Below are 14,313 nucleotides of genomic sequence, written 5' to 3'. Positions count from 1 at the left end.
TGGAATGGGGTACCTGATCCATTCTAGTACATCATTGAGTGGTTTGTAATTGATTACAAGCCTAGGAGTTCTCCTTTTGACTTCAGCATTTTTTCATAACATAAAAGGCAATACAAGACCAAGGAGATTTACTCTTACGAATGATTCCTTTGGCAAGTAAATCAACAATCTCCTTTTGGCAAAAATCTAAGGTTTCAGCATTCATTTGAATGGGTCTGGCTTTAGTGGGAATTTTATTTTCAGAAAAAGTTTTAATGTAAGGTAAAGAAACAGTGTGTTTCTTCCTATGCCAAAAAGCAGCAGGAAGATCAGAACAGACAAGATCAATGTTACGAGTATTAAAAGAGACAATTTTGGATTGCAATAATTTATTAGAAAGTTGTTCAGCAATCTTTTTCTATTTAACTTCTTGTTTCAAGAAGTTTAAATGTTTAGTTTTGGCAGTGATAATGTTAAAATGGCTAATATCAATTTCAAATTTGTTAGCAAAATAAAATTTTACTTCAACACCCATTTTAATAGTTGAAACACCAGTTTCATCAACAAAAAAAGGATAAAGCATGCAAATAAAAGGAAGGCCAAGAATAACCTTTTCAGTCATATTTTTCACAAGAACAGCAGCAGTATCAAAACAGACATCACCCTGGCAAACATGTATACTATTTAATTCGTATTTGATTTGCAAACGGCTTCCACTGGCAGAGTTCAGTCTTTCAGTGGATTTTTCAAAATATTTGCTGGGAACTATTCCTTCTTGAATACAATTCAAATCAGCACCAGAATCAATCAAAGCAATGGTATCGAATGCATAATTAGGACCATTGACAATATGAACTTTAGAATACCATTTAGGTGGAGCAATTTTGTTAATAAGACTGATAATCTTGACTTCATTGTTGACTTCATTGAAAATCACTTTATTGCTGGATTCTGCTTCATCAGAATGCTCAGATTGCTTATCATTTTCATTATCAGAATTGTGATCTTGAAAACAATTTTGGATTTTCAGTATTAATAGTTGTTGTTTTAAATCATTATTATCAGTTTTAACAGTAAAGAGGTCATTTTTCAAATCTGCAATTTCTTTCTTGATATTACTAATCTCATGCTGCAAATCTGAGATAGTAATTTCTTTGGATTTTTGTTTAGAAAATTGTTCCAAAGTTTCATCAAGAGAGATTTTTGTGTTGTTAGGTTTATTAGCATTTTTAATCATGGTATTGTTGAGTTTTTTAAGGTAGTCTTCTTTTAATTCAGGATTTTCAATTTTTGAAATTAAAGTGATTAGCAAATTTTCTTGTTCTTCAGTTTTTGAGATAACATTGCAAGTTTTCACATTTTTGCAGCAAGAATCATTACAACCAATTTTGAAATCGTTATCAAAAATTCACTGGCAGAATGGTAATCAGAGTCACTTGAAGTTGTCAAAAATTCACAATCAGATGAATCAGAAGAACTTACTGATTGTAGGATTCTAAAAAGATTTTCTTTTTCATTGTCACCAATTTTCAATGCATTAATTTCTTTCTTCAATTTTTTTGGTGGTTTAGGGCACTTATCAGCAAAATGTCCTGATTTCCCAGGATTAAAGCATTTTCCTTTAGAAAAATATTTATCAAATTTTGAGTTATTCTTTTTGGATTTGTTAGCTGCTGGAAATTTTTTAATTGGTTTATGAAATTTTCTTTTCTTGTAACTATTGTAATATGGAGCAGGTCTTTTCTTGAAAACTTTACCAGGTTTCTTTCTATTTTTCTGAGAGGGAGCCATAGGAGGTAACCCAAATTGTTCGCAAAAATTACCCATTTCATATTTAGCTTTCTTTTTGTTCTTCAACTATTGTCTTATCATTTTTTGATCATGCACATTTTTATGCCAAGTTTTTTAACAGTAGAAAACAAATCACCATAGGTTAAGTTTTCATATTCAATTAATCCAGTGTTAGAGTTAATGAGTTCATCTTTAACTTTGTGAGCAAATAATGAAGGTAATCCATCAATAAATTTTTCTTTCCAATCAGGTTTCTGACTATCAGATCTAACCATAACTCGAGAAAGAAAAATATTTTGATACCATCTATAATCAGACATAGTAGGACAACGAAGATTATTCAGGAAATCAGAAATGCGAGAAGTGATGTTAGAAGGTGTTCCAATAAAATGCTTAATGATGGTGTAAATCCATGTGTTAACACTATTGGGTTCACCAATGCCATGTTGCTCATCAAATAGAGGTAAGCCATCTTCATCTTTCTTGACATCTTTTCTAATGTTTTCTCAAGATTCTTCAGTGAGGTGTTTATCCCACCAATTCCAAAGAGTTCCAGAGAAACCCGTAGAAAGCAAATCAACAATTTCTGATTGGCTTAAATTGTGATTAGTAACATAAGCATTAGCAACCATAGACATTTGATTCATTTTATTCAATATTTCTTGTTCAGACAAACCATCAATATTTCATTCATAAAGTTTATCAGCAGAAGCAGAAAACTGGGATTGAAAAAAATCTTTCTTCAAACTGTAAATCAGGAGGAGTGGGCTTTGAATACCAGTTTTTTGTGAGATTAATGGGTTTGGTTTTATAAAAAATTCTTTGGAGTTTTTGATCTGGACCAAAATTTTCTTCAATTATTTTAATGTTGAAATAAGAAGAATATTCAGAATATTCAGAATCGTCTGAATCAGATGTTTCATTGATTTTTTGAACAACACAGGCTTTTCCAGAGCTAGAAGCTTGACTAGTTTTCAGATCTTTCAACATTTTGTCAATTCTGTCAACATTTTTTTGGTTAGTGGTTTTCAATCCAAGATTTTTCCTTTCTTCAGGAAGAGAAATGATTGGTTTTTCAGTTTTACAACTAGAGGAAGTGGGAGAATCAATTTTGTCTTCAATCCAATCTAACTGTTGGCCAATAACATGAAGAGATTGGTTTATAAAATTGTTTTGTTCAATGATTTTTCTGGTTTCATTATGAGTAGTGGCAGCATCAGGAGTTTTAAAAGGGGAAGCTTTAATAGTTGTATCAGTTCCATAAGTCTTGATTAACAAATTTTCAAGAGGTGGGTGAGAAGCTTTAATAGTGGTTTTATCTTCTTTAACAAAAGATTTTTTAACAACATTTCAAACATTATTGCTGGGGTAATGGTTTTGAAGAAAATCAAAAAACAGGATATGTTTTTGTGCTTCAATCATTTTTTCAGTCCAACGAATTTTGATAATGGATCTTTCTTTTTCAGAAAAATTAGAGCGATAAGAATGTCGTAGTGCTTGGTTTTCTTTTGAAGAAAAATCTTTTTGTAAAGCAGGCCAATCAATTTGGGAAAAGAAATCTTTAACAGGAGCATGAAGGACATTTAATTGATGAGGATGAGGAAGAGGTGCATTAAAATCTGAAGTGGATGGAGACAAAGATCCTCCATCATCATCAACTTGAGTAGGAGAAGGAGTTTGCTTGGCAGTGTAAAAAGCAGAAGAAACTTGAGAATCATCAGAGACACCTTTTAATTTTAAATCAGGGTGAGCAAGAAATTTGTCAACATCTTGGTCTCTTCATCTGAGACCTTTTGAGGTGGTTGAGCCAGCAAAAGAATTTCTTCTTTCATTGATTAATAAAGGGGGCCTTTCCATTCTGTTAGTACGGTTTAGATCAGAAAAACTGACTTATATATATATATCATTTTTTTTCTTTTATATTTTTTTATAAATACAATATACTTAAGACTAATTAGAGAACAAATAAATAATATTCTAGATTGTTAATAATAAAATCCTTTTTTTTTTTTTTTTTTTTTGTGATGGCTCAATATTCAACTCACCGAGAATCAGAGCTATGCTTCCAGGCATTTCCATCGTGGGATCAATGAACAATCGAGATAAGTCAAGGACTCGCCGGACTAGAGTGGTGCACAACCGGAGGTCAAGTTCGATGGCAGTTACGACACCCTCGCACTTCTTCAAGATCATCCCCTCTCTACCTTCACGACAAGAAACTGGTACTCCCTTCCTTATAATTGCTTGCTTCCTGCTTGTTGTTTCTTTGTCTTTTCGTTTCTTTAATATTCTGGCATATAGTGTATTAATGGTAGTATATATCATACCATGATGGGTTTCTTGATTCTTTTTTGTTTTGGCGCTTGGAAATAACAACAAACACATATTTCGTGTTGGGTTCATGTGGGGTTTGCGGGTTGTATAAAATAAATGTATTTTGTAATTTATTTTTTAAAAATTAATATGGCTATATTAATATTACTAGAATGATTTCTAGCTAAAATGCACTATATATTTTTTTTTCTTCAAGAAATCAAGATAAAATTTTGAATCAAGTATAATTATACGTGTATATATATACCAATTAAATTTTATTACCTAATTTTTTTTTTTCAAACACATATATTATAATTAATATGATTGAATTAATTATAATTAATTATAATTGAAATTCCGTTATTGACGTGTGAAATAATGGCATGTCAATAATTTTTGACGTGTCAAAAATAACACATCAAAAATTTTTAACGTGTCATTGTAATACATCAAAAATTTTTAACGTGGCAAACTGCCACGTCAATAATTATTGACGTGTCAAAATAGCACGTCAATAATTTATTGACGTGGCGTTTCCGCACGTCAATAATTATTGACATGCCATTATGGCACGTCAATAATTTTTGACGTGTCATAATGGCACGTCAATAGTTATTGACGTGGCAAAAAGTGTGTTACTGTTCGCCATGTCAAAAAACCCCCTGTTTTTTGAAGTGAAGAGAACACCTAAAATTTCCCTAATCTAAGTACACCTGCACGCTGGAGTAAACATGACCCTAGCTCATATTTATTGACGACTTTAATTTGTTTTCTCGGTTTTATTTATTTTTTTTAGACTAAAGACATTAACAAAAACCCAAAATTGAAAAACACTCTTCAAAATATAAAAATTGCTTTCACTTTATGTCACATAAGAAAACAACCAAAAACAAAAATGGCATTCAAAACACTTAAAGTCTTCAACGAACATATCTTAAATTTGGCTTTAACCTCCATATATTATATAGACTTATATTATTTCCACACAAAGAGAAGAAAGCGAATTAATGCATGTGTTTTTCTAGTATCTTCTATGCACATAAAGAAATATTAAATGAGATAAATAGAATGGTTGTTGATGCTGTACAATTCATACGGGCATTGCTTAAGTTTTGAATAAGTTTTCCAGTACTCCAATTGGTAAAGGGCACTTTCCACGAGAGCTTCAGATTGAAAAGCCGTGGCCCATGTGATTGGTAAAGTGAAGTGGCCTTGGGCAATCACAATCCAAACATTCTGTTCATCCCCTTGGTGACCAAGTTTTTTAGTCAACACTTTTTCTTTGTCGATCGTTGCTTTGGTCAAGAAGTGGTCATCTCAATTTCATCACTCTTTTACTTTAAACCTTGCCTGCCAAGCAAGGAGGAATATATCCCCAACATGGTAGGATCCCTCTCTTTCTGTTTAGTTTCTTGTCAGTGTGGGGGAGCTGTATGACGTTATATTATGATTGGTCCACATCATCAGAACTCTGTGACCTTTGCTCGTCAACGACATGAGAGACCGGGACTTGAAGGAATATAGTAAAAGAAATTCAGATTTAGGAAACAGGAATGACAAGTAACAACGTTGTGATTCCCTCAACTTATTTCCTAAGTATAAGGAAGCTGCAGCATGCTCTTGTCTATAGACTATATATATGAGCACTTGCTTCTTACTTAGCAGCAGTGCTTTCCTTTCAGCTTACAATCATTTTTTTCTTCCAAAGACAAGGTTGTTCTTACATACATACCATGGATATCAAAGCGTTACACTTTGGATATCAGATTTCGAAAGAAACATTTTCTGTGCTCTGGAAACAGGAAGAAGATGTTTCTGTTGGGTTTGATTTGGAAAAGAGAAAGTGGTTCTTCTTTCTTTCTCATCTCTCTGAAGCATACAAGCTTGAAATCTCCTATGACAGCATTTGGCAGATTAAGCTACATCGACCACGTGGCCAATCTACAATTTTTCTTCTCCTTCAGGTTAATTTGTTGCTTACTTTCTAATTTCTAATTTTCTATATATATATGGTTGTCTCTGGTAACATCCTCTCCTCTGTGTTTGTGAGTCAAATGATGATTTGGCTCTAGTTTTCTTAACCGTTCATGTTTAATACCATTCTCTCTTTTTTCACATTAAAAAACAAAAAATTAATTAAATTGAAACCGTTAAAAAAATTACATATGTCAGTAGTGTTTCCATGCAACCCCATAGAGTATGAGTCCAGAAATTGACCAACTCCCTACCTAGAATTTTTAATTTTAGAAAAATATACCTTTTAACTTTTCAAATTATCACTCATTTTATAATTATGCCTTAAAACCTAAAAAGATAAAAAATCATAAAAAATAAAAATAAAAAATTACATCGAACCCCTGTATACTACCATTGCTTGTCAAAATAGGTAATTTACATCTTTCTCCTCAAAATACTCTTAAAGTTGTTAATAAATAAAATTTAAGAATATATAAATATACTCATTTGAAAAAAAAAAAAAAATTAAGAGGCTAATATGAAAAAGGTCACCCTTTTAAGTGTTTTTAATGATTATTTTTTTAATAAATTTAAAGATATTTTGAGTAAAAAAATACAAAAGTATCAAATTTAAGACTGCTGCTATGAGCCTAAGCCTGATTTAAAAAATACAAAAAAACAAAAGTACCCTGAGCTTTTTTTTTTTTTTTTTTTTTTTAACCCTCACCCTTTTAAATCATGGAAAGCGAAATAATAATAATAATAATAATAATAATAAGTCATTATTTTCACACATCAGTCCCACAACGGAAAATATCAGAGAGGAAGCCCCTGAACAGGTAAGCTTCTCTGCAGATTTTTCGCTTTTTTTTTTTTTTTTTTTGTTACAAGATGGGTAAGCTTCTCTGCAGAAATTAATGGGCAATTTAATGTCATTGTAATCCCCAATATTACCTTAATTGATATTCATTTCTATAGCTTGTTGGTTTACCAATTTCATTAGATACTTGAACAAAATCTTTTTCTATTTCCAGTTGCTTGGTGCTCCCAAGATTCATAAGAAAGATGTCTCTTGTGCTCGTGGAGGTTACCAGTGGTTTCGGGAAGTTGATTTCACTCCATTGTGTGGCATTGGCCAATCTTCTGCTCTATGTTTGGAGCTTCCACTTGAGGGTCAGCTTCCAAAATTTCTGCTTTATGAAGAGAATGAAGGCCAATTTGTTCTGCAGGAAGGATCTAATTTCTCCTGCAATTCAGGTCTTGTCCCCATTGTGAATCCACCCCCAAGCTTCAACTTGCCATATAAAATCTTGTTCAAGATCAACTCCTTAGTTCAGAATGGGTGTCTTCCTGGGCCAGCAATTGATATCAATTTTTGTCGGTTGGTCGATCCTACGAGAATAAAACTCGAGTATATAGAAAGTGCCTTGGACAAACTGTATCATCTAAAAGACTGCTGCTATGAGCCTGTAAGGTGGCTTTCTGAGCAGTATAAGAGATATGCCACGGATGGGCGACTTCCAACACCTCCTGCAATATCTTTAGATGACGGGTTGGTATATGTACACAGGGTTCAAATAACTCCATCTAAAGTATATTTCCGTGGTCCAGAGGTGAGTCTCTCCAATCGCATCTTGCGCAATTATCCTGAAGATATTGATAATTTTCTTCGCGTTTCTTTTGTCGATGAGGACTTGGATAAACTGCACGCGACAGTTTTATCTCCTCGAGCATCTTCTGCGAATGAGGACGACAAGCGCACTAGCATTTATGAGAGGATACTGTCCACTCTAAGAAACGGCATTGTTATTGGTGATAAGAAGTTTGAGTTTCTTGCATTTTCAAACAGTCAATTACGCGAAAATTCTCTTTGGATGTTTGCTTCAAGAACTGGTCTTACTGCAGCAGGCATCAGAGAGTGGATGGGTGATTTTCGTGAAATAAGGATTGTTGCAAAATATGCTGCCAGACTTGGTCAATCGTTTAGCTCCTCCAGGAAAACTCTGCACGTTGGTAGGCACGAAATTGAGATGATTCCTGATGTAGAAGCAAAAAGATCTGGAATCACATATTGTTTCTTCTCGGATGGTATAGGGAAGATATCTGCAGAATTGGCTCGCGAAGTGGCTTCAAAATGTGGCTGCAGAAATTCTGTTCCATCTGCATTTCAGATTCGATACGGTGGGTTTAAAGGTGTTGTTGCTGTCGATCCAACATCATCGATTAAGCTGTCACTGAGAAAGAGCATGTGCAAGTACAATTCACAGAATACAACCCTGGATGTTTTGACATGGAGCAAGTATCAACCTTGTTTTCTTAATCACCAAATTATCACTCTTTTATCTTACCTCGGGGTTAAGGATAAAGTTTTCATAAAGAAGCAAAGGGAGACAATAGATCAACTGAATGCTATATTAACAGATTCGTTGATCGCGCGGGAGGCACTGGAGTTTATGTTCCCAGGAGAGATACCAACCATTCTAAAGGAAATGCTAGCTGCTGGTTACAAGCCAAATGAAGAACCATTTCTTTTTATGATGCTACAAGTATTACGTGCATCTACATTGATGGACTTGCGGGACAAATCAAGGATATATGTTCCAAATGGAAGATCTATGATGGGATGTCTTGATGAAACCGGGATATTGGAGTATGGTCAAATATTTGCGCAGATTTCTCGTTTTAGTAAGCAGCTCGGTAGCAATTCCTCGCTCAAGTTCAGTCCCAGCAGTTCAGACCCAAATAATTTTATTTTTGAGGGCAAGGTAGTTGTTGCTAAAAACCCTTGTCTCTATCCAGGAGATGTGCGTGTTCTAAGGGCTGTTAATGTTCCAGCTTTGCAGCACATGGTTGATTGTGTTGTTTTTCCGCAAAAGGGACCGAGGTAAGACTGATATCCCATAATAGATACTTCTAAAATCCTATTGATATGTGCACACACACCCTCAAAGACTCAAACATACACAGACAAATTGTGCTTACACATAATCCTAGAGCGACATAAAATTTAGCATTTATGTATGCATGATCCCCTTGCAAACATACACATAGTGGAAAGTTGCTTTCTTTGTCTTATTTTTGTAACACACCAGAATGTTGTATACAACATTCTCTAGGTAGACACTGTTGACTAATTTAGTGTAATAATTGCATTGTCAGGCCTCACCCAAATGAATGTTCCGGGAGTGATTTGGATGGAGATACATACTTTGTCTGTTGGGACCCTGATCTTATTCCTTCTAAGCAAATTGAACCAATGGATTACAGCCCAGCACCAACTGTGCCAGTCGATCATGATGTTACAATAGAGGTACTCAATCGCAATTTTGATTTCTCAAGCATCAATATCATGAGTCCTAATATGTAAGGCATTCATAAGAAACTTTTTAATGTGTTGGACCCTTGAAACGTGCTTTTGCTCCCATCAAATTTCTAATTAATAGCCTCTTTTTTTATCTAAGATTATCATTTCTCTTTCATAGGTATCTATCCTGTTTGCATCAAATTCCTTCTATACCATACATACTAAAGAATGTTACTTCTGTGCTACAGGAAGTTCAAGAGTATTTCCCCAAGTACATGGTCAATGACAATTTAGGAATCATTGATAATGCCCACAAAGTCTTTGCAGATAAGGAGCGTCGTAGGGCAATGAGTGGTAAATGCATTAAGCTTGCAAAGCTACACTCAATTGCTGTTGACTTCCCAAAAAGTGGTGTGGTAGTCGAAGTACCATATAATCTGCGCCCCAAAACATATCCAGATTTCATGGAAAAGCCTGATAAACGCACCTATAAATCACAATCTGTGATCGGAAAGCTTTTTCGAGAAGTGATTGACATTGCATCGTGCACTAGCCCTATAAATCCCTTCACCCGAGAAGTAGCAGAGCAATGTTATGATTCCGACATGGAAGTAGATGGCTTTGAGGTCTACATCAGTGATGCTTTCGATTACAAAAATAAATATGATTCCAAGTTGGGAAATTTAATGGACTATTATGGGATCGAAACAGAAGCTGAAATACTCAATGGCAACATCTTAAAAATGTCAAAATTTTTCAATAAGAGGAAGGATATGGAAGCAATTAATTATGCGGTGAAGGCCTTAAGAAAGGAAGCTAGGACCTGGTTCAACAACGGTTTTAGTGACACAGATTCTGACACTGATGTTGTAAATGCAAAAGCCTCAGCCTGGTATTATGTTACCTATCATTATAGGTATTGGGGTCGCTACAATGAGGGAATGCGCAGAGCTCATTTCCTTAGTTTTCCATGGTGCATCGGGGACAAGCTGATCCAGATCAAGAGGAAGGCTTCATGTATATCAGCTCTGGAGCATCATTTCAGCCATGGATTGAATTTGGATTGAGAAGTTTAGCATCACATTTCAAAAATGCTATAGTGATCACGGAAACAGTTAGATGTGGCTTTGATTTTACATTTGCTTACTATCATTGGTATATGTTTGTCAATAACCGAGATATATATGCTCCAGGCTGATGTTTGGGGCCCGAATATGTTGTAGTTTCTGTTTTATAATAGATGTGTGGTTTGTATTCTTCAACATAGAGCTCTATCTATTATCTTCTGCTTACTAAAATCTGGTTCTTCAATTTTTGTCAGCATCAGAGGTATGCCATTTAGATGCTTTTATTTTTAGGGATACAATTTCGTTGACACTCTTTGTATGTTTCAGACTGATTGCTTGGTAATTAATTCCTCTCTTTTATCTCTTTTGCACTAGTCAAAAATAATTTGTCTGTGAATTTTAGTACTGCATATATAGATCGTTGTCATTTTTTCACATAGGTTGCATAATTTTCACTCTCAAAATTCTGTTTGAGCTCTTGCAGCTATGCAATTTTGTCTCCTTGTTCTTGATTTGATTTGTTTCATCTCTTTCTCAAAAAAATATCTATTGAATTTTTTTTTAAACATCTGAATGAAATACTTCCTTAATCTCAATTAAATATTAAGTGTGTGTTCCAAATTTTAGTCTCTTTCTCTACCCTCAATCATTAAGTTTTCATGTGATTTTAATTTAGTCCATACCTATAAACGAGCCGAGCTTGGGCAAGTTGTGCCTACCCAAGCTCGGCTAATTTAAAATTTTCACGAGAGCTGAGTACTAAAATTTGAGCTCGGCTCAGCTCACGAAGGAAAATTTCTTCTGTGAGCTCGAGCTCACCTACTATGGAAGCCGAGTACTCGAAACTTGGCTCACCCAGCTCGGCTGAAGCAAAATATATAGATTTGTTTTTTCTTCCAAAAAGGGTTAAATACCTTTCAGCCCCTTGTTGTTTAACAACTTTATTTTTTGTCCCATGCTATCGGTTTCAATTTGTATCTCAAATGGAACATGGGTAATGGATAAAAACTGAATTGGTACTTCCGTCAATCTGCTGTTTAAAAACTTAACGGCAATCCACGCCACTACCACAAAGCCCCTTTAAAATGTCGAGACTTGTCCACAAATCTGAGCCATTTCCCTCCCCCGCCACATATTGCACCACCCTCTTGTGCTGATTCTTTCTGCTGCAGTTCATGTGAAAACAAAAAAAAAAAAAAAAAACTGTTAACTTTTGGAGAGTTTTCATGAATAAATTTTCAGCCCATAAGCTACGGTAATTTTACAGTCTTGCACCCTCCGATTTAGTAACTATTCGACAATGGAGAGCCCTCACGTCTAGGTTTCTTCAGAATAATCCTAGCATTTCGATTTCCCCCAAATTTTATAACCTAGGTTTTGCATAAGGTGAACCTAGGGTTCATGCGATTTGGGATTTTTTTGGGGATATATCGGGACATGAAAAACAAAAAGAAGAAGGCAGGTGTCGACATTTTAAAGAGGCTTAGTGGTAGTGACATGGATTGCCGTTAAGTTTTTGAATGGTAGATTGACGAAAATACTATTTAAGTTTTTATTCATTACCCAGGTACCATTTGTGATACGAATTGAAATCAAGGGAGCAAAAGATAAAGTAGTTAAACCACAAGGGGTTGAAAGGTATTTAACCCAAAAAAAAAAAATTCTTTACTTGAATGCTCATCTTCCCAAATGAGACATACTATATAAGCTATTGAACCGAGCCCTTATATGAGTATTTTTACAAACTTTAAATGAGCGAGTCAAGGTTTTATATAAGTAAGTATCGTTTAATAATTGAGTAAAGTTTCGTGTCCACAAACGACTCATTTAATAACTGAGTTGCATATGAGCCGAGCTTTATCGAGCTAAACCGAAGCGAGCTTACAGGTAGCTTTGTTCATTTACAACCCTAAGGTTTTCAATTTTAACAATTAGGTCCTTAGGTTTTTTTCTATATTCAAATAGGCCCCCCTATAAATGGATTATTTTATTAATGGGAAAACTTCACTAAAGACCCCCGACCTTTCACCCGTTTTGAAATACCCCCCTGAACTTCAAAATCTCTCAATTTAGTCCCCTGAACTTTCAATTACTTTCAATTTGGACCCATCCGTCAATTTTAGCCGTTAAAAATACAAAAAAAAAGATCAAAATATCCCTAATTTTTGTTTTTTTTTTTTAAATAAAAAAAACGTTTTGGAAGTTGGAATTTTATACAAAAGTCAGTGATATAAACGTCATGTAACGTTTAAAATTTGACGGAGGGGTCCAAATTGAGAGCAATTGAAAGCTCAGGGGATTAAATTGAGAGATTTTGAAGTTTATGGGGGGTATTTCAAAATGGGTGGAAGTTCAGGGGTCTTCAGTGAAATTTTTCCTTTATTAATTAATAGTATATCATTTCAAACCAATCAATTAATATCACATGACTCCTATTTGACATCTCATATGCTAATTGTACGCGTCACATGGTACAAATACTTTAAATTACAAATATACCCTTAGTAATGTTTTTTTTTTTAAAAAGTCAAAAACAAATTATTTATTTAGGGTATATTTGTAATTCAAAGTAATTGTGCAACATGGAACATACATTTGGCACATTATCTCTCAAACGAGGGCCATGTAACGCTTCAAAAATTAAACCGATTAATTCAATCCATCTCGGAATGGTTGCTGGCATATACCTCCATACCAATTAACTAGTAGCTAACAGGAGGTCTTACCTGTTAAACAAAATAGAGTAAAAATATATGAAAAGTGGAAATATATTATTTAAGATTACTACAAACATAATTATTCATAATTATCGTCAATTACATACCAGAGCTTCTAGCAATATTCTATGGAAATAAATAACTAAAAAGACCTAATAATGCGAGTCATTCAAGGCTTTCTCACTCTATGTGCGGGCAACCTACTAAACCGTAAAAACACTAAAGTGTTTTGCAAGTGGAAGGAAAATATATATGTAAATCCATGACTTAGTAAGCAAATATTATTAGTTGATTATGTAATAAGCCTATAAGTGATAGTTTATATCTTGAGATAGTATCGTTCGTTTTCACATATATAACATGCATTGTCTCCATTATTATGCCATAAAAATGTAATTTATTTTAATGAAGTATGGGGCATAATTCTGGTAACAACCACGATGTTTTAATGTAAGGAAATCATGCTATAAGGTATATATGTATACAGTAAATATATAGCTATTCTTCATATGGTCTATTGAAGCCTTTCACCACTTCTTAGTGAGGTTAGCGCTATTCCGAGAGACTTATGTCCTGGATACAGGGGCGGAGGGAGGGGGGTCGAGAGAGGTCAAATGCCCCCCATCACCTTCCAAAAATTCTTCCTATTCCTAGTAAAAATTTTCGGATGCCCTATGCTGATATTGTATTTATATTTTCCATATATTCCATAATTATGCTGATATTGAAATATTCTTTATTTATGGGTTAATTGTAATCATATATTGAGATTGTAATCAAATCAAGGGGATTTGATTAGCCCACAACAGATTAGAACCTCTGCAAAAAAAAAAAAAAAAAGTGAAAAAAAAAAAAAAAAAAAAGAAAAAAAGGAGGGAGAGTGCTGCGTCGGGCGTGGAGTAAGGAGAGAGAAAAGAAAGAAAAGAAAAGAGAGAAAAGAAAAAGTCTCGGCCAAGTGAAAAAAAAAAAAAAAAGAAAAGAAAAGGTGCTGCATGTGGCGTGGAGTAAGGAGAGAGAAAAGAAAGAAAAGAAAAGAGAGAAAAGAAAAAGTCTCGGCCAAGTGAAAAAAAAAAAAAAAAGGTGCTGCATGTGGCGTGGGGTGAAGAGAGAGAAAAGAAAGAAAAGAAAAGGGAGAAAAGAGATGGTGTCAGCCAAGTGAAAAAAAAAAAAAAAAAAAAAAAAA

At 34.2% G+C, this 14,313-nt stretch overlaps 1 protein-coding gene across 2 annotated transcripts in view; it reads left to right on the top strand.

Moving 5' to 3' along the window:
• Positions 1-5,810: 5,810 nt before the first annotated feature.
• LOC132179674 (probable RNA-dependent RNA polymerase 1) overlaps positions 5,811-14,313 on the top strand; it is a 9,752-nt gene continuing 1,249 nt past the window's right edge. Inside the window, exons 1-4 of one of the 2 annotated variants that reach the window (XM_059592429.1) lie at positions 5,811-6,050; positions 7,077-8,926; positions 9,202-9,352; positions 9,595-10,613. In XM_059592429.1, coding sequence (XP_059448412.1) covers positions 5,820-6,050; positions 7,077-8,926; positions 9,202-9,352; positions 9,595-10,413 — 3,051 coding nt within the window. In that variant the 5' untranslated portion in view covers positions 5,811-5,819 and the 3' untranslated portion in view covers positions 10,414-10,613. Of the gene's footprint in view, positions 6,051-7,076; positions 8,927-9,201; positions 9,353-9,594; positions 10,614-14,313 lie in introns of those variants that run through there. The other variant, XM_059592428.1, reaches the window with a different exon arrangement.

The sequence above is a fragment of the Corylus avellana genome, chromosome ca4 (genome assembly GCF_901000735.1).
Source record: "Corylus avellana chromosome ca4, CavTom2PMs-1.0".
Taxonomy (NCBI): domain Eukaryota; kingdom Viridiplantae; phylum Streptophyta; class Magnoliopsida; order Fagales; family Betulaceae; genus Corylus; species Corylus avellana.
The sequence above is the reverse complement of the archived record's forward strand: the minus strand, read 5'-3'. Positions and strand labels throughout refer to the sequence as shown.